Here is a 22,477-nt window from a genome sequence, read left to right on the forward strand (position 1 = left end):
AAGGGAACGCAGCATAGTAGGTGCTTGGATAGCCTGTTGTCTCTGAGACAAGTTAGGATCTTGGCATAAAGCATAGGATGGAGGATAGTATCATAACATCATCCAAGGACTGCTGTCTAGCCAGGCTTTTTGTGTACACAGAAGAATGTATGTGAGTGTGTATAGATCCCTCTAACTTGACCAATCTCAACAGATTGTGGACGTGTTTATGGAGCACAGTCTTCTGCAGCAGTGCACATCCTTTTTGTTGGATGCCCTGAAAAACAACCGCCCTGCAGAAGGCCACCTGCAGACCCGTCTCCTGGAAATGAATTTGATTCATGCCCCACAGGTATGACCCAGTTCCTCCAAAAAGGGAGAGACAGTACTGGGCTTGCACAAGAACAGGATGTCGGTACTGTTATCTGTAAGTTGTTCAGTAACACGAAAGTGACTTCTCAACAACTTGTAGACTAAGCTGCTGTGATTCTCTTGACAGTCTGAATATGAAATATAACCTCCTAGGTTGCAGATGCCATTCTCGGAAACCAAATGTTTACACACTATGATCGTGCTCATGTTGCCCAGCTGTGTGAAAAGGCAGGCTTGCTCCAGCGAGCTTTGGAACACTACACAGATCTCTATGATATTAAACGTGCAGTTGTTCATACTCACCTCTTGAATCCTGAGGTAAGTGTTGTCCAGAGTTAGAAAGTGATGTGAACAGTCTGTAGCACTTCTGCAGCTGCTGTGAGATGGGCTGTAGGTACTGAAGTAGCACAAGTAGCTGTGATTCAAGAATATTTGTCCAGTTACCAATGGAATTGTAATCTGTATTTTCAGTGGCTTAAATATGACGTCAGTTTCCCAGGTGGGTCTTTCAAATATTTCCAAACTGCACTTTTGTAATTGTCAGTACAGTGAGTGCTTCTTTTTATGTCTTTGGTCTTAGTTCATGGAAGGCTTCTACTGTCTAGTAGCTGAGGTAGAAACTGTCTATTTGGCACATCTTAGAAATCAGTCAAATCATGTATGAGTTACTGAGTAAAATTTGTCTCTTTGCAGTGGCTTGTGAACTTCTTTGGCTCTCTCTCAGTTGAAGACTCCGTGGAGTGTTTGCGTGCCATGCTGTCAGCCAACATTAGGCAAAACCTACAGCTCTGTGTTCAAGTTGCTTCTAAATACCATGAACAGCTTGGCACCCAGTCTCTTGTGGAGCTTTTTGAATCTTTCAAAAGCTATGAAGGTACAGTATTAGAGGGAAGCAGCTTACTTGGAAGCACTGACTGAAGCTAATAGTAAGGATTGTAGCTTTTGTGGGAGAGGTGCTTGTCACATGGCTGGATCTTAGGCTACATTTATGAAAGTGAGCTCATTACAGTGAGTTCTGGGGTAGTTTTAGTCTAGATAGTTTCTTAACTCTCTTGAGTAAAGATCAGAAAGAAAGATGAAACCTGAAAGAAGGGAAAAGAATCCTTCTGGTACTCACTGCAGTTGACTGAAAGCTACTCTCTCAGCAAGGCTGAACTAAGTCACAAGCTGAAGCCCATACAGCCTTCACTTACTTCACTTCTAACAATGTTAAACACATGTGACTCTTTCCAGGACTGTTCTATTTCTTGGGTTCCATTGTAAACTTTAGTCAGGATCCAGATGTTCACTTCAAGTACATCCAGGCAGCTTGCAAGACTGGTCAGATAAAGGAAGTGGAAAGAATCTGCCGTGAAAGTAACTGCTATAACCCAGAACGAGTGAAGAACTTTCTGAAGGTAAGTATTCTGCCCAGGGGATTGAAGGGTCTTCTGTATATTTTGCTTAGCAACAGAACTACTGCTTTCTAATGGAGGGAAACACCAAGAAGGTTTAGTTGGCATGGCTGTGAATAATCTTTTGTTGCTTTTTTTCTCATTTGCACAAAATACAGGAGGCAAAGCTCACAGATCAGCTTCCTCTGATCATTGTCTGCGATCGGTTTGACTTTGTTCATGACCTGGTGCTCTATTTATATCGCAATAATCTGCAGAAGTATATTGAGATCTACGTACAGAAGGTAAGGACTTGCTCTTCACTTCATTAGAAGGAACTTGGTTAGCAGACCACAGCATAATCTGCTGTCTCTTTTTCTCCCGGTGCAGAGGCTCTTCATTAAGCCTTTTGTCTATCACAAAAACATTATTCCTGGAATGTATATACAAATGTTAGTTACTCAAAGTTCTCTGCTCTGAAGTACAATTGCAATTGTTAACTAGAACTTACCCATGTGGAAGACTGAGGGTACATTATTAGTATTGCTGATAACTAATTTCATTGATGGTGGCTTATTCTAGGTGAACCCCAGCCGTATACCAGCAGTGGTTGGAGGGCTTCTTGATGTAGATTGTTCTGAAGATGTTATAAAGAACTTGATAATGGTGGTGAGAGGGCAGTTCTCCACAGATGAGCTGGTGGCTGAAGTGGAAAAAAGAAATCGGTAATGAAAATGCATCTGGAGGCACCAGTGTTGGGCTTCCCTGACCCTGCTGTACGCATACTGAATGGCATGGAGTTTTCTTAAAAGATAAAGTACTAATACTGTTTTCTATTTCTTTATAGAAAAGCAGTTCAAATTTGCTAGTGAGTCTTGATTGTTTGGGTCATGTAGGAATGCCTGACAGCACTGCATGATATATAACATGGCTTTTGAACACTCCCATACAGCCAGCCGTGGGATGTGCCTTGGGAGTAAATTTGGATCAAATAATTTTGGCAGTCTAGCTGCAGGCACAAAGCAGCTTCTGTAATTAGTTTCTAACTACCTGTAAAAGGAACAAATGGCTATAAGCATGGATTGCCAACTAATACAACAGGAGTTGAGAGCTTGTAAAACTAGGGGTATCTGCAGCCTTCCATGATGTTAAACTGCAGATCTGACTTCCACTCATTTAAAAATAACTGTCTGGTCTGTGTTCGCTTTTAAGTTTGACCAGCAGACTTGCTTGAAGGGAAGGTACTGAGTGGTAACTATTAAACATACCTTAGTCTGACATTTACAAACCTAAAATGTTTACTTCTTCAAAGGCTTAAGTTACTGTTGCCATGGTTGGAATCAAGGATTCATGAAGGCTGTGAAGAACCTGCGACTCACAATGCTTTGGCCAAAATCTACATTGACAGTAATAATAATCCAGAGCGCTTCCTTCGTGAGAATCCTTACTATGACAGCCGTGTAGTTGGCAAATATTGTGAAAAGAGGGACCCTCATCTGGCCTGCGTTGCTTATGAGAGGGGGCAGTGTGATCTGGAACTTATAAAGGTTAGCAAAACTCATTTATAAACATGCTTAAAAGAACTGCTTGGTGCCCAAAGTGGAAGCCTGTCTGGCTCTTAGTCTAACACTTGCAGAATCCTGTCTTGCAGCCTCACTCAGGAGTTGAGGCAGGGTGAGATTCTTCTATGTGGAGACAGTAATTTTTATACTGATGAGAAAAACTTACACTACATGTCCAAACTGAAATTGTATAACTGGAACTTTGAAGTACCATCCATGTCTTTCATCCACTGATTCTGCTTGAAATGAATTTATTAGGTCCAGGTAGTAAATATCCTACCATTAAAGCTTTGTTAATTTGAATTTTTTTTTTTGAGCCTTGAAGGCTCAACAGGAGAAACAGGCTGTCATCTAGCCTGATGCTACAGTGAAGAAAAAATTTCCCTGAAACTAAAACAGGGCTTGTAATTTTCCTTTGTTGTGATTGACCCACAGACTTGCGACAATACTTAACCAGAAATGAGGGAAATAAATGTTGACAGTCTAACTACAAGGACTTACTCCAACAGCATTCCTCTCCTATCTTTAAGCTTGCTGTTCTTAAAACATCTCTCAGAATTTCAAGGGCAAGTAAAATTCTCAGGGTTCTCAAAACACTTTCTAGTCTCAATGTGAACACCAGAGCTTAATTTAATATCAGATTAAGCCAGTAGAGATTATGGCTGCTGAGAAAAACACTCTACTCCTACCTGCACTTCATAAATGTGTATGTATGGTATGTATATACCATATGCAGAGAATGTCAGCTGTGAGCATTAGAATGGTAGTATAATCCAGGCTTGCTACTGGAAGTGGATGGTTTTCCAGCCTGAAGTGGTTAATTTTTAAGTAATAGTTCCACTGTAGCTGTTAAAAAAGGGCTGTCTCCTTTATTTCAGGATATGAAGGTGGCTTTGAGTTGTTTGCTAGGAGACTGCTAGGATAAACTTTACTGTTCTGGTTAACCATAAAAGCCTGTCTCTTTCTTCCCTGAACTGATGTTCTTAGAAGGTGTTTCTGGTTATGAAGAAAAGATATTCCTATATAGGAATTATTCTTGAGACTTTGTCTCTTAGAAGGGTTGACTCCTTCAACTGATAAATGTAAAGCATAAAGTAAAATTGTGCTAGTACTGATTTGCTTACAGCACAGTAATTAAGATTCTACAGGCTTATTTGGATACTAGCAATGTGAGCTGTTGCTGTAAGATGACTTAGGCCTTCAGGTTGTTACTCCTAGCTGGAAGTTGAAGCTAGTGATAGGAATAGAATCATGACTTGTAAATCTCCCATGGTGCACTGCTATAAGGAATTTCACATTTGTTCTGTACCCTTAACACCTTAATGAGAGAATCCAAGCCACTTGCTATTCTGAATACTTACAAACACGTGTAAAGCTAATGACACTGAATACATAACCTAAGCTTTAAACACCTGCACCATTCCTCAGTTCACTACTTAGCACTTCCCAGGCAAGAGGCTCCCCTTTCTAGGTTTAAAACTTAAGTTCTTCAGGCTTCTGCAGGTCTTCAACCAGAAGCAAATAGTTACTGTGAAGCCACAGTCACAGTGTTTGTGTGTTGGGCATAACCAAGAGAAGCTGTAGAAATTCTGCTGGAGACCTTCTCCATGAGCCTTCCAGATCAGAGGTTGGGTAAGAATTTTTCTGTGGCATTTAGCATTGGTCAGAAATTAGTTCTAGTCAGTCTTCTAGACTGTTTGGTTCATAGCTAGCTAAACCTGTCTTGTGGTACTGACCCTTAACAATACTGCCAATAATTGTAACTTGTGTTTCAGGTGTGCAATGAGAACTCCCTGTTTAAGAGCGAGGCTCGCTATCTGGTGCGCAGGAAGGACCCTGAGCTCTGGGCAAATGTGCTGGAAGAAAACAACCCATTCAGGCGGCAGCTTATTGACCAGGTATAGCAAAGAGACTAAACTTAGAGTGTGTGGAGACCTCAGGATGTCTGAGAAACATTATGGAGCATTAAAGTAGCACTCTTCTCCCACAGGGTCCCTTAAAGCCCCATCTCACCATATAGGAGTTTGTAAGAGTTGGAGTGGCAGGTATTAATTCTGACCTTCATGGTCAAGAGATTTAGCTACCAGTAAGATGTTTTTTCTGTCCTGGAGAATGACCTTCATCTAGTGAATTTGTTTCTCCTACAGACATAAGATGTGACTTTTTACTTCTATATAAAATATAACTAATTGCTGTTTCTTCATCTTTATCAAAGTTCTCTCTAAATTCTGAAGCTTTAATTTGTAGTTCACTGGACAAATAACTTAACAAATGGACTAATATTTAATTTGGGGAAAACACTTAGGAGTTTCCTGCCTTTGAATCTAGGTTGTCCAAACAGCTTTATCAGAGACACAGGATCCAGAGGAAGTTTCTGTAACTGTGAAGGCTTTCATGACTGCTGATTTGCCAAATGAGCTGATTGAGTTATTGGAAAAAATTGTCTTGGATAATTCTGTATTCAGTGAACACAGGTAAGAGGAGGGCTTTGTCCTCAAATTTAGCCTATTCAGTGCCTTTGTTTTGGTTGTGAATGATCCAGATTATCATGGACCTTTTGGTTGCAAGACCTAAGCACTCTTCAGTGTTTATAATAAGGCAAAAAGGTAGAATTTAGAGTGCTCTGGGCTTGAAGAACAGAGCTAGTTCACACTGTGCAATTTGCAGTGATGTGTTGAGAACAGAGGGCACTAACATTGGTAAGCAATTTCTTTTTGAAGGTAAATGTCAGCGGTTCTCAATTTGGGGATGAAATGTTTCTAGTAAAAATAAGGGTTTATTTTTTCACATGTACAATCCATGTCACTTAAGCAGGTGTTGCTGTGCACTGCTTATAGCCTATGCCTTCTGTTAACCAAAGGAATCTCCAGAATCTGCTGATCCTGACTGCCATTAAGGCTGACCGCACCCGAGTGATGGAATACATCAATCGGCTGGATAACTATGATGCCCCAGATATTGCAAACATTGCCATCAGTAATGAGCTATATGAGGAAGCTTTTGCTATATTCAGAAAATTTGATGTCAATACTTCAGCAATTCAGGTGAGGTGTGGTTCCTGCATGATGCTGTAGGAATGCTTCCCTGGACAGAAATGGTTCTTCTAAGAGCAGTTAGCTTCATACTGCTTACCCAGAGCAGTGTATACACTTGAAGAAAGAGTTCTGTTAGAAGGGACAGTGTTATAAAACTTTGATTTTTGACTTGGAATTTCAATTTCAAACAGGTGCTGATTGAGCACATTGGCAACTTAGACCGTGCTTATGAATTTGCAGAGAGATGTAATGAACCAGCAGTGTGGAGCCAGCTGGCCAGAGCACAGCTCCAGAAGGATTTGGTGAAGGAAGCCATTGACTCCTATATAAAGGCAGATGATCCATCTGCCTACATGGAAGTTGTTCAGGCAGCTAATAGAAATGGTAAGGCAAAGCATCTTCAGATTGCTTGGATATGTGCTAGGCTATTGCATTTACATTGAGCAGCAGAGACAATTGAGACTTAGAAATTCTGCTTCAGAGGAAATGGGAATGATCAGTACATTGAATGGATGAGTCAATGTTAAGTGAGATTCTTGTCAACAAGGTTGTCTGTCCTGCTACACCAAACATAAACCTCTCTGTGGAGATAATTCAGACTGTTACCTAAAATATCACTAAGTATAATGTATTTGTTTAGCTGTGTGTGGCAGAATTGCTTGTCACTTGGATTACAGAACAGTAGCAAGGTGACTTGATGCTGACAGGGAATTCCATAACTCAAGTGTAAATGGCTTACTATCATGGTAAAGGAGAGCCTTGAGCCTGCTGGTGAAAACTGTCCCTTAGATGGGCAAGGTAAACAATACAGAATGACTAAAGACAGGACCTTACATATCTCTGCTCTCTTCCAGATAATTGGGAGGACCTAGTCAAGTTCTTACAGATGGCCAGGAAGAAGGCTAGAGAGTCTTACGTAGAGACAGAACTTATTTTTGCTTTGGCAAAAACTAATCGTCTGTCAGAACTGGAGGAGTTTATTAGTGGCCCTAATAATGCCCATATACAACAGGTATACCTTGATCCATAGTTTCCAAGTGTGACTTGCTGCTTAGCTCACCCCTCATTCTTTCTGCTACCCTTGTTCACCTTGGACTCCTCATTCAGGTCGGTGATCGCTGTTACGAAGAGGGGATGTATGAAGCAGCAAAACTTCTCTATAACAATGTATCCAACTTTGCTCGCCTGGCATCTACCTTGGTGCACCTTGGGGAGTATCAGGCAGCAGTGGACAGTGGCCGCAAAGCCAATAGCACAAGGACTTGGAAAGAGGTAACTTAAACTCGGAGGTTTTAGTAAATTTTAATTCTAGAGCAGGTATTATAGAAATACCATTTGGAACTGTTAGTAAACCTCAAGTTTGGTAAGGTTTTGTCCTGTTAACTATTTGCTGACTGTCATGACAGGTCTGCTTTGCCTGTGTGGATGGAAAAGAATTCCGCTTGGCGCAGCTCTGTGGCTTACACATAGTCATCCATGCTGATGAACTTGAGGAGCTGATCAGTTACTATCAGGTAAGAAGACTTGTACAGCATATGTGTATCTGCTAATAAAGAGGTCACAGGAAAAAAAGATACCATGGGGGCTAATATTTAAATTCATTTTTCTACCATCTTCATTTCTTAGTGGCAATATGCATTTTTTCTGTAGTAAATGGAGAGGTAATAGTTTTCATTGTGCCTTCTATAATTCTCTCACTTTATTGGAATCAAAAAATCTGAACACTTTCAATGGAGAGACAAAGTATGTTGTATTTAAATAAATATACATTTTAGCAAGCTTTATTAATCCTAATTTTCCTGACATCCAGGATCGTGGCTACTTTGAAGAACTGATTGGCCTTTTGGAAGCTGCTTTGGGCCTAGAGCGTGCTCACATGGGGATGTTTACTGAACTTGCCATCTTATACTCCAAATTCAAGCCTCAGAAAATGAGAGAACATCTGGAGCTTTTCTGGTCTAGAGTTAATATTCCAAAGGTATGCAGTAAGGTAGCTGTAAGTGAAGGTGGGAAGCTGCCAGTGAATCAAACTTGGTGCATTTTTTTTGTTTGTTTTATTAGGTGCTCAGAGCTGCAGAACAGGCTCATCTGTGGGCAGAACTTGTATTCCTCTATGACAAGTACGAGGAGTATGACAATGCAATAATTACTATGATGAATCATCCCACTGATGCCTGGAAAGAAGGCCAGTTTAAAGACATAATTGCCAAGGTAAGTCACTTGGTAACTGAAGCAAAGTGCTGAAAGCTGCTTTGAGAGCAGAGGCAAAAATGCTCAACAGAATTGCTATTTAGCAAACAGTTTGCTTAAGCTACTACTCAGTTTTTCTGCTGTACTTAAAAGAATTTCCAGTCAGTTTAATGCAAAGAATTTATCTGATCTTACACTTTTTCTTTTCTGCTGTGCAGCACATTCTGTTGAGTGGCAGCAGCTACCACAGAATGTTTTCAGAGGCTTGCAGGATCATAGGTCACAAGCAAGAGGCCTAACCTCCTTTAATACCTTTGAGCTGACTGCTGTTTCAGTCTGAGGCTGTAACTGTTCTTGGAAGATTTCTGCATATGTTTCCAGCTGTTTCAATGTGAGAAATGGGGTGGACGGTCCCATGAGTACAGCAGAGAATAGTGAATCAAGAAATAGTTTAAACAAGATTTAGGACTGAGTACACTCTTACTATTCTTGAGGGTTTCAGGGAAACAATTTGAAGACTTTTTAAAGCTAGAGTCTTCTCTGGCTTCAGAAGTTGGCAAATGGGTCGTATGAATTGTAGTGGGCTGTCTGTACCAGGATCTCTTCAGTGGATGGATTAGAATTGGTTTGTAATGCCCCTGGTAGCCTGTGATTTCACTGTCTGGAAGCAGATGGTACAAGAAGCAGTCATAAGATTGAACAAGAATTCTGCATAAGTGAAAAACCTGACCTCTAGAAGGAAACTTAAGCTATTGTTTAGTAGGAGTGACATAAAATTTGTGCTAAGTGGTCTGAACTAAGCACCTTCAGGCTTATTTCTGTTTGAAGTACTAACTAGTGTCTGATCATGCAGGTGGCCAATGTGGAGCTGTACTACAAAGCCTTGCAGTTCTACTTAGACTACAAACCTCTACTGATCAATGATCTCCTGCTTGTATTATCTCCACGGCTAGATCACACCAGGACAGTCAATTTTTTCTCAAAGGTGAGTTTGGGAGAGTGTAGGTCAACAAAAAGTCCTCTTGCTCAAGTTAAGATACTCCAGGCTCTGGCTGGAAAACAGAGTTGGCATGTGTTGAGTAGCTTTGCTTCCAGTATAAAGGGCTGAGAAGCAGCCCAGGAAGAATTTTGTAACTTGCCTTGGAGACTGTTTTATTTTACTCCTGGTAATACAAGATACCCTATCTGAAGGGTTTTAACAATAAGCACAAACTCTTGTAATAACAAATGGGACCCTGTTTCAGAAGAATGTAGTGTCAGGATTGCTATACTTAATCTTGTATTGGAAACATCTTCTTTCCAGGTTAATCAGCTACTTCTAGTAAAGCCTTATCTGCGTTCAGTCCAGAACCACAACAACAAAGGAGTTAACGAAGCTCTAAACAACCTTTTAACAGAAGAGGAGGATTTCCAGGTGAGCCCCAAAAAACAGATTGTTAAGCCTGAGGGATTGTCCTCTGACAAAAAAGCTGCTGACACAGTAAGGACCTTGAGTAGAAGATAACATTTCTCCAATGCAACAGAGAGAGAGTGTGTGTAGTTGGGCCCTTAGCAGGCAGGAGTCTTGAGATATCAATGATTTGCAAAAAAGCAGGTGCCACAGATGTTTTTCTCAGAACAGATCTCACAAAGGTCAGTATCAGGCTATCAGGTGTGTACTCAGTGGGCAGCACTTCTGTAAATAAATTTGCTTCTGGCCCCCATTGGCTGCTATTTGAAGATATGCTTTGTCTTTTAATGGTAACTAGTTCTTCTGTCTGGAGCCAGTATGACCAAGTTAACATCTTGCTTTATTAGAAAGCATCCTTTGGAGAGGTGCATGAAATACTTAAGTAAATAAGGTGTAGCCATAGTTATCAACATCCAGCTGGCAGAATTGAAACACTGGTGCACTAGGATAAGATGCTCCTGTACTCTAGTTCTCAGCTACTGCCATCTGGAAGCGCGTGTAACAACTCTCTCTCAAACAGGGTTTGAGAGCTTCCATTGATGCCTATGACAACTTTGATAACATAACGTTGGCTCAGCGACTGGAAAAGCATGAACTAATTGAATTTAGGCGTATTGCAGCGTACTTGTACAAGGGTAACAACCGCTGGAAACAGAGTGTGGAGCTGTGCAAGAAAGACCATCTGTATAAGGTGAGTTAATGGCACTGCATTAATCTCTTGCATACTGAATGTTTGTAGTTTCAAATCAGGAGTTTAATTAGTAGTCTGTCACTTGAAGGAAAAACTCTTAAAGCAGAAGTGGTTGCAATTTTAATTGCATGTCTTAAATTAGTTTCATAATGTTGTCCTGTAACTGGGGATCTGTCTCTTACCAATCAGTGGCATCAGTACAGTTGCCTGTATCAGTATGTTACCTCAAGTCACAGGCTGTTGTAAGGATACAGATGCAATGCAATTACACTACTGTGCTCTTCAAGCCTGTAGTGAGTTCTTACAGGCCAGTTTGTGCAATAGTCTGTAGGAAACCTGTTGGACGATGCTGATAAAGTACCTGGCTTGCCTCAGTTGTTGTGTGTGCTATCTCCCCTACTACGGAATATTCCTGGTGTTGTTACAGACTAACTTCATGGTATGCCAAATATACCTGGCTTATCTAGCTAGCAGTAACATGGGTGTAAGATGTAGAGCAAGATGTTGACAGGCAAGGGTCAAGCTTAACTGCTGTCCTCTCCTGTAGGATGCTATGCAGTATGCTGCAGAGTCCAAAGATGCAGAGCTGGCAGAGAAGCTGCTCCAGTGGTTCTTGGAAGAAGGCAAGCAGGAGTGCTTTGCAGCCTGCCTTTTCACATGCTATGACTTGCTGCACCCAGATGTAGTGCTTGAGTTGGCATGGAGACATAACATCATGGACTTTGCAATGCCTTATTTCATCCAAGTGATGAGAGAGTACCTTACCAAAGTGAGTATTGCATAGGCTAAAAAGCCAAGACTTCAGTCTGCTGTATGATTTGCATTATGTAAACCAGAGCTCTTTGCATATATTTGGAATATTACCATTCCTCATAGAGGAGGTCTTCTTGAAGTTCTCTAGGTTTCATGACTCCAGGCTAGCTAGCAAAGTTTATAAATAGATGCCTTGGCACTTAAAGAGGTCTAGTTAAATTTCTGATTTTAGCAATAGGCATAAGCAACTGTGCTTCTCACAGTAGCTCCATAGCTGATGAACTGAAAACTTGGTGAGGACAACACATACATCACTTTTATCTTAGTGTAACTGTGAAAGTCCCCTTATTTCCTACAGTAAAAAGAGCACAGGGCTTTTGAGTAACTAATAATGCACCTTTTTCCCCTCTACCAGCCATAGGAGTAAACTACTGAGGATGTTTGGGTTTTTTTTCAATGGAAAACAGAACTTTGGATGCATGGTCTGATTGTACAATATTGATACCAAGAGCTGGTCCTCAACTGAGGGAAAAGAGATTCTGATCATGTGTGCTTGAAATGCTTGTCTCAAGCAGCTCTAAGATAACTAAGCTAACAAGGCTGTAGGATTGCATAGGACATCACAGTAAAGAACTTCATTAAAATAAGCAATGTAAAAGTGACTGCTTCAGGTTGCTTCTAATAAGTCATGTTAAGTATTCCCCTCTGAATTTTCTTGCAGGTTGATGGACTGTTCTATAAGGTGACACTCTGATTTCAAACTCTCTGTGTTCATTTGTGTCCCTCAATATCCTAGGTTTCTTTTACAGGAATCTAGCTGTAGCTTCTGCCAGAAGAGCAGTGTAATTTAGCTCTAACTCATTTCCTGTTCACTTTCTAATGCTAAAAGGATAACTATTCACAAACAACTTGAAAATCCAACCAGATTCTTCTTCTCTTCATGGGAAACAAAAACAAGTGCTTGTGGAGTGCTTTATTTTGAGCTCCTTTTCACTGTATGAGATATTTTATTGCAGGGAGGTTGCTGTTCATAAACAAAGAAAAGCAGTTGCCATGTAACAGGATGTGTTCCAAGGGCAGATTGCTTTTTACACTGTAAATTACCAAAGTGTGCAATAATTCAGGCATGATGGCGAGTTTGAATAGTGCCATGAAGCTTCTGTAAACTTCATGCCTGTTGATACGATGAAAGTACTTGAACAGATCACTCCTGCTCCTTGTATTTCACTCAAGAGAAACTTGCCACACAAGTTTACTGGAACTCTTTCATGTGAGGTTTAGGTCTAAAATAATTTGTTTTAAACTGCTGGTTGGACTTACAAGTAATCATGTGTACTAAATATGGGATAACTTGCCAGAAGGAAAATCTGCATGGTGAAAGTGGTTTACAGTGAAACTAATTTAGTCTGTTGAATTAACTGCAAAACATGGAATTGGAGAATGGGCTTTATAAATGTGGTATGTCTAAAATTGTCATGTAACTAACTTCAAAAGCACAAAAGAATAGACTAGTTTTGGTGGGGTGTGTACATCTTCCGGAACTTAGCTGTCTTTTCTGCGTAACAAAAATGTTAAAGCACAGAATAGCCTCTGTCCTAGAAGGGGTCAGGCACATGGAGTATAACACACTCACCTGGAAACCTTTTGAATCAGTTGTAGGCAGCAAGGCAGATGTGATCTGGCTTTCCCAGAGCTGCTCATCCCTTGCTGGGGATGGCTGCTGTCGGCATTCCTGCTGTTTGCCCAGCGGAGGGCAGGACTGCGCTGCTGGCCTGAGCCACTGTAGGACAGCCCCCGGGAAAGAGAAACCCGAGAGAGCCAAGTCGGGGATAAAATAGAGCAGGACAGGTAGTTGGAAATGGGAAACTGTCAGTTCTTTGATCCATAGTAATTTGGAAAGCATTTTTAACACCAATGTTTAGTGTATGCTTGAGAACTCTTAGGTTGACAGCTATAAATGAACCAGTAAATGACCTGCTGCCACTCAAGCTGTCAGTTTGAGTTGCAAGCTTCAGAATGTTGAGGAAACTGTTAAACACAATATGTGGATAATACCTCTAAAGTCTAAGAGGCCCCTCTTGAAGCAGTTCTCAGACCACGTGTGATTCTTGCAGTGGGAAAGGAGGATGAGGAACTGCTGAATTAGCATTGGGCTGAACGTCGATTTGCTCAGGATGTTAATACTGCCTGTACTAGAATCTGAAGCTGTGTGACTTTTGTCTTGTAGTCTTTAGTCTCAGTGGTTCTCTTCTGGAAAACAAAACTTGTTAAACTTGAGAAGGAAAGTACTGTTGCTCTTCAGATTGCGCTCCATACCCACCATCTAAAGTTGTGTTTAGGGCTCTTGCATTGCTGTAGCCCTTCCAGAAATTTGTTTCGCATGAACAGAGCTTTATGTAGCACAGCACTGAGATCTGTATAAAGCTGATACTACTAGATCATTTTCCATGATGGTTCTAGAGTTTCCCCTAGAAGAAGTCTCTGTGAATACCAACATGGTTAAACCAGTAGCTTGCAGCCAGGTTAGGCTGAGATCAGACTTCATGGGCCTGGAATATCTGCAGATATCTGTGAGGTGTCACTGAAGGGGAGAGGAATTGCAGGTTAATAGGTGAATGTAGATTAGGCTCCTTTGAGATGATGATTGCTCTTTTGGATTTGAGTTCTGGGTCAGAGTTAGCAGTCACTAGAATAGGACCCCAAAAATGCTTCCTTTGAAGGTAATGAGCACCTCATCTGCATTTGAGAGCTGCTGCTTATTGCAATACACCTAAAAGAATTGGGAAGTCATTCTACAAAAAAGCTTGCTGAGAATAGGCAGACTTCAGTAGTCTCCAACTTGGACTAAAAAGGAGCTCTTGATAGCTGAAGTACCAGGCATGAAAAGCTTCACACAACGGTGCAATTCCTAGACAAGGCCTTCATAAATCTCCTGTTCACTTCAATGTAGGTGGATAAACTTGATGCTTCTGAAAGCCTAAGAAAAGAAGAGGAACAAGTAACTGAACCCACTCCAATAGTATTTGGTAGGTTTTAATTGATTTCATTTTGTCACTCTTGTCTCTCTTTGTGGAGGCAGCTTACATGATTACGTTGTATCCAAGAAAATTGGTTTCAACTAGATAGTAATTGAAATAATTGTCTCTGCTCAATCAACTGCATTAAGTTGTTGAAGTGACATCTCACTCTTACAGTACTTCTACTCTTCAGATTAAAGTATTGCTCCTGTTATATAGCTCAGATCTCTGCTTTAGGAATCGTGTTTCAGTATGGTAATAGGACAGGGGATACCAGGGTGTTGCCAACCCTAGGAATAACTTACAGAGCATGAAAATTCCTCTTATTCCTGTCTGAGGAATGTGTCTGCTTTCTGCTCTTCCAAGTAGAAAGGCAGACTGGCTTTCTAGCTCACGCATTTTAAGACATGTGCAGCCAAAACACCATGGCTGTCTTCAAGTGTGATGCTATTTTAGAAGCCCTTCTGAAGAGGCATTCTGCTAACAAGCACCTAGAAGTGCCTGGTAAGGGAAGGATGTAACTGGTTCACTGTCTGATTTAAATGTTAACCTGAATTTAACAGATGCATGAGGCATGTGTGGTCCTAGTGATGCAAACAAATCTGTCAAGGTGTGTTCAGACCTTTTGCAGCACCCTCCAGACCGTGAGACTTAACAGACCTAACTTATTTGCTTGAATTGCTTTGTTATTTAGATTTGACCATGCATGGGTTATAAATAATACCATTTTGGCTTTGAGTATGGTCTCTTCAAAACAAGCCATGTTGAGGTCATAACCTCAAGATCCATTAATATTCATCGTCCTCTGAGTCCTGCCTTGCTATTTGGTAGCTTCCTGGTAGCAAGAGCAGATGGCATGGGTGCCACTCCATGGCACATGTTGGGGAATAGTATGACTTGCTGGTGTGTGCTTGCATAGGGGCTGATTTTTAGCTAAACCTTAAGCTAAGTCCTATCACACAGTACAGCTAGCATTAGGGAAGCTTGGGATCTTAAACTAACTTTCTTTTTGTCTCATGCTTTTCTAGGCCAGCAGTTGATGTTAACAGCAGGCCCCAGTGCAGTACCTCCCCAGGCAAACTTCCCATATGGATACACAGCACCAGGATTCACCCAGCCGCCTGTTTATGGTTTCAATATGTAACTAGCTCTCTGACAGACCTTCACTGTCTCTGTTCTCTTCCTTCCCGTCCCTTTTTAACTTCTTCAAGAAGTGTACTAGGCACAGATGACCTCTGTTGGCTGAACACACTCGCTGCCCAGCTCAGTGAAGAGACTTCAGCAGGATGCCTGTTACTGTTATTTATTGATTATTGTCCGGTTACATTTCAACCTCTGAAAGGCAGCTTTTGTTAATGACATTGTGAGACTCTTGTCTGAAGTTAAGGCACTATTTCACTAACTCATATAGCAATAACTACTTGAGGCCAGGGGGAAGAGAGCATAATTTTCTTTCTTTTGAGAAACTCATTGAAGGCAGCTGGGAAATTGCCTGGCACCAAGTTGTTAAAGCTTTAGGTGAAGCTACTGAAGTAGCAGGGTTGTTAACAATTCAGTGAAACATCTCTTTAATAATGAATTGTTGAAAGCTTGTGTACATCTGACCAGCCCATTTTATTTGCATTCTTATGTGCAAAAGAAAATGGGCTTTTCTAATACTTGTGCTCTGAATGTTTAGAGGAATATTGGGAAAGTTTCCTTTTCTGGACAATAATGCTGTTGGAGTTCAATGCTGTTGGGGTTCAATACTGTTGGAGTCTGTTCTCTATTTTCTGGAGTAGATCTGAGACTTGAAGAAAATAAATCTTCTCATGCCAGAGAGCAAACACTTCCCAGATCCTTTTTGTTTAACCAGAAGAGAGCATGTTACTTATTGACGTTAAATGGTACTAAAACAAACCTCAGCTGTGTGTGGCAAGAGAACATAGGAGTGTGCATGGGCTGCCAAAGCACTGGAGATGCAAGAGCACAGCGTCAGGGTTGGGGACTGGGACACACTGCTACCGTATTGAGGCAGTAGGAAGGGCCATAATCCTGACTTTTTATTTGCACCTTTAACTGATTTTGGCATTAGCTTCCTGCCACACCGTGTTCTGACCCTGTCTGGTGGGCAGAGTCAGCAGCACCTGAGTGACCAGGGTGCACTGACTCAGTTCTGCTATGCTGCAGTAGCATCAACAGCGTGTCCATCACCCACCTCTTCCTTTGAGAATGCCAACAGGGATATATTATTACTTTGTGCCACTTCAAATACATGTATCATTAACGTTTTATGTACTTAGATAACAATGTATAATTTATGGTTATGAATCTTGTGCTAATCTCGAATATTATAAAAGTTCAATTATAAATGTAAAACTGCAGTATCCACTGTGTGGTTCTAGTCTTACTATCTTGGGTGTGGGGACTGGCTGGTAGTAATATACTACCACTCATAGCATCAGGTTTCTTAATCTGACAACAGGATCCCAGGCAGGAAAAAGGAGATTTGTGCCAAGGCACGTACTGGGGAAGGCCTAGGAAGTAACTTTAAGGGAGTTGTGGTCTCTTCACCAGACACATGAGCACATGCTATCACATGGGGAGGGTGTGCTGCTACAGGAGGCAGTCACATGTTCTCATGTTTTCATTCATGGGGCTGGGAGAGCTTCAGTCCTGTGTGGTGGGAGATGCTGCAATGAGAGAGTCTCCTCTGCTGAGATACATCAGTATAGCAGTGGTTTTGGTAAGCTGCACACTTTCATACTGAGTCCCACTTGGAACAGGGCAAAACACCTTTAAATGCAAACCAGTGGTGATTGTCAGGGCTGTGGAATCAGTAACAGCAGACTGTGCTTTGGCACAGTTCTAATGAGTGTGTTGTCTTCTTGGTCACCTCACCGTGACAGCAGTGACAAAGGGATGCAGTTCCTTCTTGATGGATGTCAGAATATCCCGAGTGTTGCTCTAACATACTAACCTCAACTTTGTACTGATCAGCACTCACAGCTCAGCTTGAAATGCTGAGCAGCTAATGAGTTCAGGCTAATCTCCACTCTGTGCAGACTTACTCATTGCAGGAATTAGCCAGGTAGCTTGCCATTTTCCAGGAAAATAGTACTTCTATTTTGTAACTAGTTCCTTGTCAGTTGAAATAAATTGGGGTAAGTCAACTGAAACTGAGGACCACCTCTAGGATTAGTATGACTATAGGACTTTCCATCCTGTCAAATTAAAAATGAGCTCTGACTTTATTGCAGCAAGTGCAAGCTGATGGTGGAACACAGTGAAGTGCTAGATCAAATACTGGAACAGCTCCTGACTGTAGAGAATTGAGGGAGCCTGGGGATCCTTAATAGCCTCAGTCTAGAAATCTAATTACAGGAGTGACTGAGTTCTCAAGGAAAGCAAAGCTGCCAGCTCTGATTCACAGTCCTGCTTTAGTTGCTCTCCTGGTATTTAAGCTCTTGCTAAGTAAAATGGCTTTTAGAAATCTTGTGGTCTTGCATTCTAACATGCATTCAAAACAGACTCCCTGCCAATACAGTCCAGCTGTACTTAAAATGTCTAACAAGTCTTATATACCAAGGTACTTCACTGCTTCTCTGAAAGTGAAGTCATTCACAGCAGGAAATAACTGCTCTTATAGGGGTTAGGTGAAGGATTTACTTCAGTTCATGTATTTGTAGTGTCCAAGCTTTTGAAAACTTGGATAAGATTGTTTTGCAGAGAATCTGCTTTAAAACTAAGCTTCTTGCTAATTCCCACCCCAGTGACACAGGGCTGGTGCTGTCCCATAGAATGATCTGGTCATGCAGACCCTGCTGCAGTGTGCAGCATCTGGAGACCAACTCCCATGCTGATGTCAGAGGGTAACTTGATTGAGACTACATGCAGGCTTTTCCTGCCTCATGCTTTCCCTGTGAGAAACAGAGTATGGATCTTCTGTGTAATGGCTCTTGATATTTGTCAGACCTTGGGGGCATCTTCCCTGGTCTGTCAAACTTTGGGCACATACAGATCTGGCATCAGAGAAGCAATTCACAAGGGGAATTCAGGAGGAACGCATCGTTGGGGTAAGTCCTGTCTCTTATTTCAAATAATGGTATGGTATTTTACAAGACTTCCATTTCCCTTCCCCCCTTTTTAGGACTCTATAATTAAATGGTAGCATAGCAGAAGGAAATCATCTGAAGCAACTTAGCTCCTTAAAAAATAAAAATTCTAGGCGGATGAATTCTGTTGAAGTTTGTGCAAGTTATAGGCATGATATGGTAAAGATTGTAGGAACTGTAGGCTCAAAAACCTAATTCTGATTTAATAAACTTTTAGCAGTGGCAGTGCTAAGAGCTGGCACTTAGAGCACAACGTGGATCCTTAACTGGGCTGTAGGAAACAAGGAACAATAATTTGTTTTTTCTCTAGCAAATCCAGCAGCAGTTACTCATATGCCTAAGAAATTTCCTTGTTTTTTTGCACTCTAAAACTGACAAACAAACCTAGTCAGATGCTCTCTCAAATGAGTGTAAGTAACTTTAGTACTTTGGCAAAGCTGACTGTCAACTGCTTGTAATTAATGCTTATGCTTGGATGTGTGATATCCTAATTGGCAGGCTGGGACTTGGCCTCAGAAATTCCCAGTGTAACTGAATCAGCGTGGCAGTTTTTCAGTCTGCTGAAAAACACCAAGGCAAGAATTTTGCACATCTTGGGACAGGTAGCACTGTACATGCCAGCTTCTCATAACAAGCAGTTTATCAAGTGTATGTATCACCTTATGACAGTGTTATTTCTCATCCATAAAGCTGCTTGCAGTCTTTCTGGGTCCCTTCTGTTCTGCTGTAAATAGTTTGGCTTTGGACTTGGTTCCAGGCCGACTGTATTTCCTTTTTTTGCTTTACAGAGTACCCCAAGACTGCTTCAATCTCATTTGTTTCCAGATAAGGATATGAGGCTGGAAAATGCTTGACAACACCAGAGTGCTTTGTAACACTCGTGTGTAATTAGGTTGTGGTTTGCCAAGTGAATGAGCCTTGCTATAGCAACCTGCAGGTGCACCAGTCCCGTTTAATGGATCTGGAGTCATTATTGTGCACCTACTTCAGCAGGTGTCCAGACTCCTGAGAGTTTGTCACTAGTCTAGCTTTCTCATTTTCTGTGTATTTTCTGTGGGCACCTTTCCAAAGGTAGTGACAGATCCTGACTCATGTTTTACTAATACAACACTGCAAAATTCTTAGCATAGGTATGTGATTCAGTTTGTCTGGAGCCCTTGCAATCTTTCAAAAAGGCAACAATATCCATCTGTTCTCTCCCAAGCTAATATAAAGTTGACAGCTTTTAAGCTTGATGAATTTGAAATGCAGTCAGTGAAGTCCTCTCTCTTATGTGTCAGAAATTAAAAATCCTGAGTCAGGTTCTGAGCTTATTCAGTCATGCATTTCCTGTGTGGTTCAGTGACTCAGGATTTTTTTTTCTTTTTTTGGTCTGTTGTGTTTTTAATCAAGATTGTAAAATTTGTTTGCCTAAAAATCTCCATTTCTCCTTTCCCCCCAGTGGTTATGAAAGGAAGGAATTACAAAGTCTTCTGGTATGTTGTTTTCCACAGCACTAAGTTCTCCAATATTATGCAGAGCACAAATTTCCTAAGAACTGGTTATCCATGGGGAGCTAGGAGTGAGTTTGGGTGGGAAGTGGGGCTTAATAAATCTTTGAATTGCTCTCCTTTTTAAGGTTTTTTTTTTTTTTTTTCCACTTAGGGGGTGGGGAAATGGCCTCATCAACTGCTAATAGTTTGTCAACTGGAGTTGCTTTGTTGAGTAATGCACCCTGATGTGAGGGATTCAGGATCATGGCTGGGTAGCAGAATGATAATCGGTACATGCTGTACGTGGTACATGGGCTTCACTCTCTTCTGAGATGAGTCAGGCCCACTCAGATGTGAAATAACAGGGACTTCTGTGCTGCTTATGAGAGGCTCAGTCCTGCTAATCTCAGTGAATAATCTCGAGTAGCAACAGGAGCTCTTTCTGCATGTGTGCTGAAGTGGGAATAGTGTTCGTTGTTTGGAATAGCATCATCTTTCTTATAGAAGCTCCTGCTGCACACACTTCAAAGCTGGGGAAATGTTGACTCATATCTGCAGTATTTTCACTTCTTGAAGCCAGTTAGTTATGTGCAGGATCTGTTTTGCATAAAGGAATTGTTTGGTCTTTATAGGGAACCTGAGAGAAAATGAGTTTTCTTATTTTATCATAAGACTGCAAGTGATAGGAATTAATAATGCATGGAAAGGTTTGTAGTAGTTGATGAGTCTTAACAATTGTGATAATACATCTGTTAATTCAATGAAATGAAGAGGTTCTCTGATCCCAGGATATATAAAATAGGAAGTTATGTGCCCCATACTGACCACTCATGGTGTCTGAAACCATGGTGTGCTCTCTAGTGCCAATTAAATGAAAGTAATAATAATAATAATTTTAGGGAGGGGCAAGGGAGAGTAAGTTGGAACTAAGTGTCATCATGTAAGCATGTGCTTCCAAGGACCCAGAAAACTCTGTCTGCAATTGCTGTTTATGTGTAAAAAAAATAAAGTGTGACAAAGTTTCTTTCATTTTCAGTAGCTCTTTTTAACTCTGATTATTAGGGCCTGGAGAGGTGCCATGAGGCACACAGGCTGCAGTACCTGACTATGTATTTCACAATTCTTGTGTCTTTGTATGCCAGCAGAAACAAGCACCAGCCACCAGCAAGGGAAATTAGTTCAGATTGTCTGAGGGTTGTTTCCATGAAAATTCCTGAAGTGAGAGCATAACATGGTGGGTTTGATGTTCTGTCTGTAACAGTAGTTGCTCTCCTATGCTTTCACCATGCATTTCTTAGGAGATGCTCTTGACCATGTGAGCCCAGTCAAGTATTTACTTTCACATAAGTAATGGGATTTAAAACATCCTCTTGCTGGCCCTGGTAATTCAGGGATTGTTTATCTTGTTTCACTGTTTCTCCTTCAGGCTTTCTGCTGACAAGTGGTGTTTAGCAGCTTCTTGGAGGTCAGGTCCTTGCAGGAGATGGCTTGCAATCTGCGTGTGATTAAATATAAATAATCCTTTCCCTGCTCAGCAAGGTAAGCACTGCTGTGAATCCCATTGAGGCTGATGCAAATTAAGCATGTGAGGTGGTATTTTCTTGGACAGGATGAGGTTGTGCACAGGCTTTGATGATTTGGGAATCTGTAAGAGCCAGTGATTGTTGTGAAGGTAATCATGGCCTCACAGCACAGGGTGTACGTGCCTGCAGGCAGATGTGAAAGCCATGATCATTTGATGGAAAGGTATGGGGAGTTGGAGAGGTTTATCGGAAATCCAAATGCATTTGTTTACTTGCTATGTTTTAAAGAATTTATTTTATATTTACTATTCTAATGCTGCTAACCTGAACATGAATAGCTGCTCTACATTTGTGACTGGGACTGTTTCTTCCTTCCCTTCACATATTAATTCCCCCTCCTCCTTTACTTCCCTGTGTTAGAGGAGGGGTACCTTAAATTTGGCCTGAGGTCACTCTGTGCCTATTTTAACTCTGTGAAACCTCATGCAGTTCTGATTACACCTGGAGGTGAGTTCTGCAATGCACGTGCGTTTGCTTTTAACCCTGGCAGAATAAAGGTGCTTCAGTTTCTCAAAGCATTTTTCTGCTGGCGCTTCAGCCACGAAGCCAGAGTGAGCTTTTGGATGGGGCTGGCAGCTGCCAGATTGCTGAGTCTCGTTAAGCAAAAACCATGTCACAAAGCACACGGGGTGCAAGTCTGGACAGATGCATGTTTTATGCATAGCTGGGGGTGACTTCTTGCACAAAATGTTTGCTCTTTTGAATAACGTGGCTGCTCCAAGGGGAGAGAGCACAGTTTGGAGTACAGCTCCAGTATTCCCTGGTTTCTGCGAGATCCTGGATGGAAATGAAAAGTGTTGGTGTCTTTCTCCACATCCTGTAAATACAGCTTTTGGACATAAACAAGAGCAGGACAGTCTTCCTCTGTCTGCAGCTAAAGTAAAAACACATCCTGGTGCAATTTGT

General features: G+C 41.3%; 1 protein-coding gene across 5 annotated transcripts in view; it reads left to right on the forward strand.

Moving 5' to 3' along the window:
• CLTCL1 (clathrin heavy chain like 1) overlaps positions 1 to 16,788 on the forward strand; it is a 34,395-nt gene extending 17,607 nt beyond the window's left edge. For 2 of the 5 annotated variants that reach the window (XM_033076035.2, XM_033076036.2), the window contains 23 exons: positions 194 to 331; positions 505 to 669; positions 1,045 to 1,225; positions 1,585 to 1,748; positions 1,904 to 2,029; positions 2,307 to 2,449; positions 3,037 to 3,271; positions 5,062 to 5,184; positions 5,615 to 5,760; positions 6,147 to 6,330; positions 6,513 to 6,705; positions 7,176 to 7,333; positions 7,429 to 7,593; positions 7,728 to 7,835; positions 8,132 to 8,299; positions 8,383 to 8,532; positions 9,365 to 9,496; positions 9,815 to 9,925; positions 10,482 to 10,652; positions 11,200 to 11,421; positions 12,127 to 12,147; positions 14,356 to 14,431; positions 15,451 to 16,788. In XM_033076035.2, the coding sequence (XP_032931926.1) occupies positions 194 to 331; positions 505 to 669; positions 1,045 to 1,225; positions 1,585 to 1,748; positions 1,904 to 2,029; positions 2,307 to 2,449; positions 3,037 to 3,271; positions 5,062 to 5,184; positions 5,615 to 5,760; positions 6,147 to 6,330; positions 6,513 to 6,705; positions 7,176 to 7,333; positions 7,429 to 7,593; positions 7,728 to 7,835; positions 8,132 to 8,299; positions 8,383 to 8,532; positions 9,365 to 9,496; positions 9,815 to 9,925; positions 10,482 to 10,652; positions 11,200 to 11,421; positions 12,127 to 12,147; positions 14,356 to 14,431; positions 15,451 to 15,566 (3,396 nt within the window). In that variant the 3' untranslated portion in view covers positions 15,567 to 16,788. Of the gene's footprint in view, positions 1 to 193; positions 332 to 504; positions 670 to 1,044; positions 1,226 to 1,584; positions 1,749 to 1,903; positions 2,030 to 2,306; positions 2,450 to 3,036; positions 3,272 to 5,061; positions 5,185 to 5,614; positions 5,761 to 6,146; positions 6,331 to 6,512; positions 6,706 to 7,175; positions 7,334 to 7,428; positions 7,594 to 7,727; positions 7,836 to 8,131; positions 8,300 to 8,382; positions 8,533 to 9,364; positions 9,497 to 9,814; positions 9,926 to 10,481; positions 10,653 to 11,199; positions 11,422 to 12,126; positions 12,148 to 14,355; positions 14,436 to 14,837; positions 14,927 to 15,450 lie in introns of all 5 variants that reach the window. The other 3 variants (XM_033076039.2, XM_033076040.2, XM_033076041.2) reach the window with 2 other exon arrangements.
• Positions 16,789 to 22,477: the final 5,689 nt, after the last annotated feature.

This window comes from Catharus ustulatus, chromosome 18 (assembly GCF_009819885.2).
Source record: "Catharus ustulatus isolate bCatUst1 chromosome 18, bCatUst1.pri.v2, whole genome shotgun sequence".
NCBI classification, from domain to species: Eukaryota; Metazoa; Chordata; class Aves; order Passeriformes; family Turdidae; genus Catharus; species Catharus ustulatus.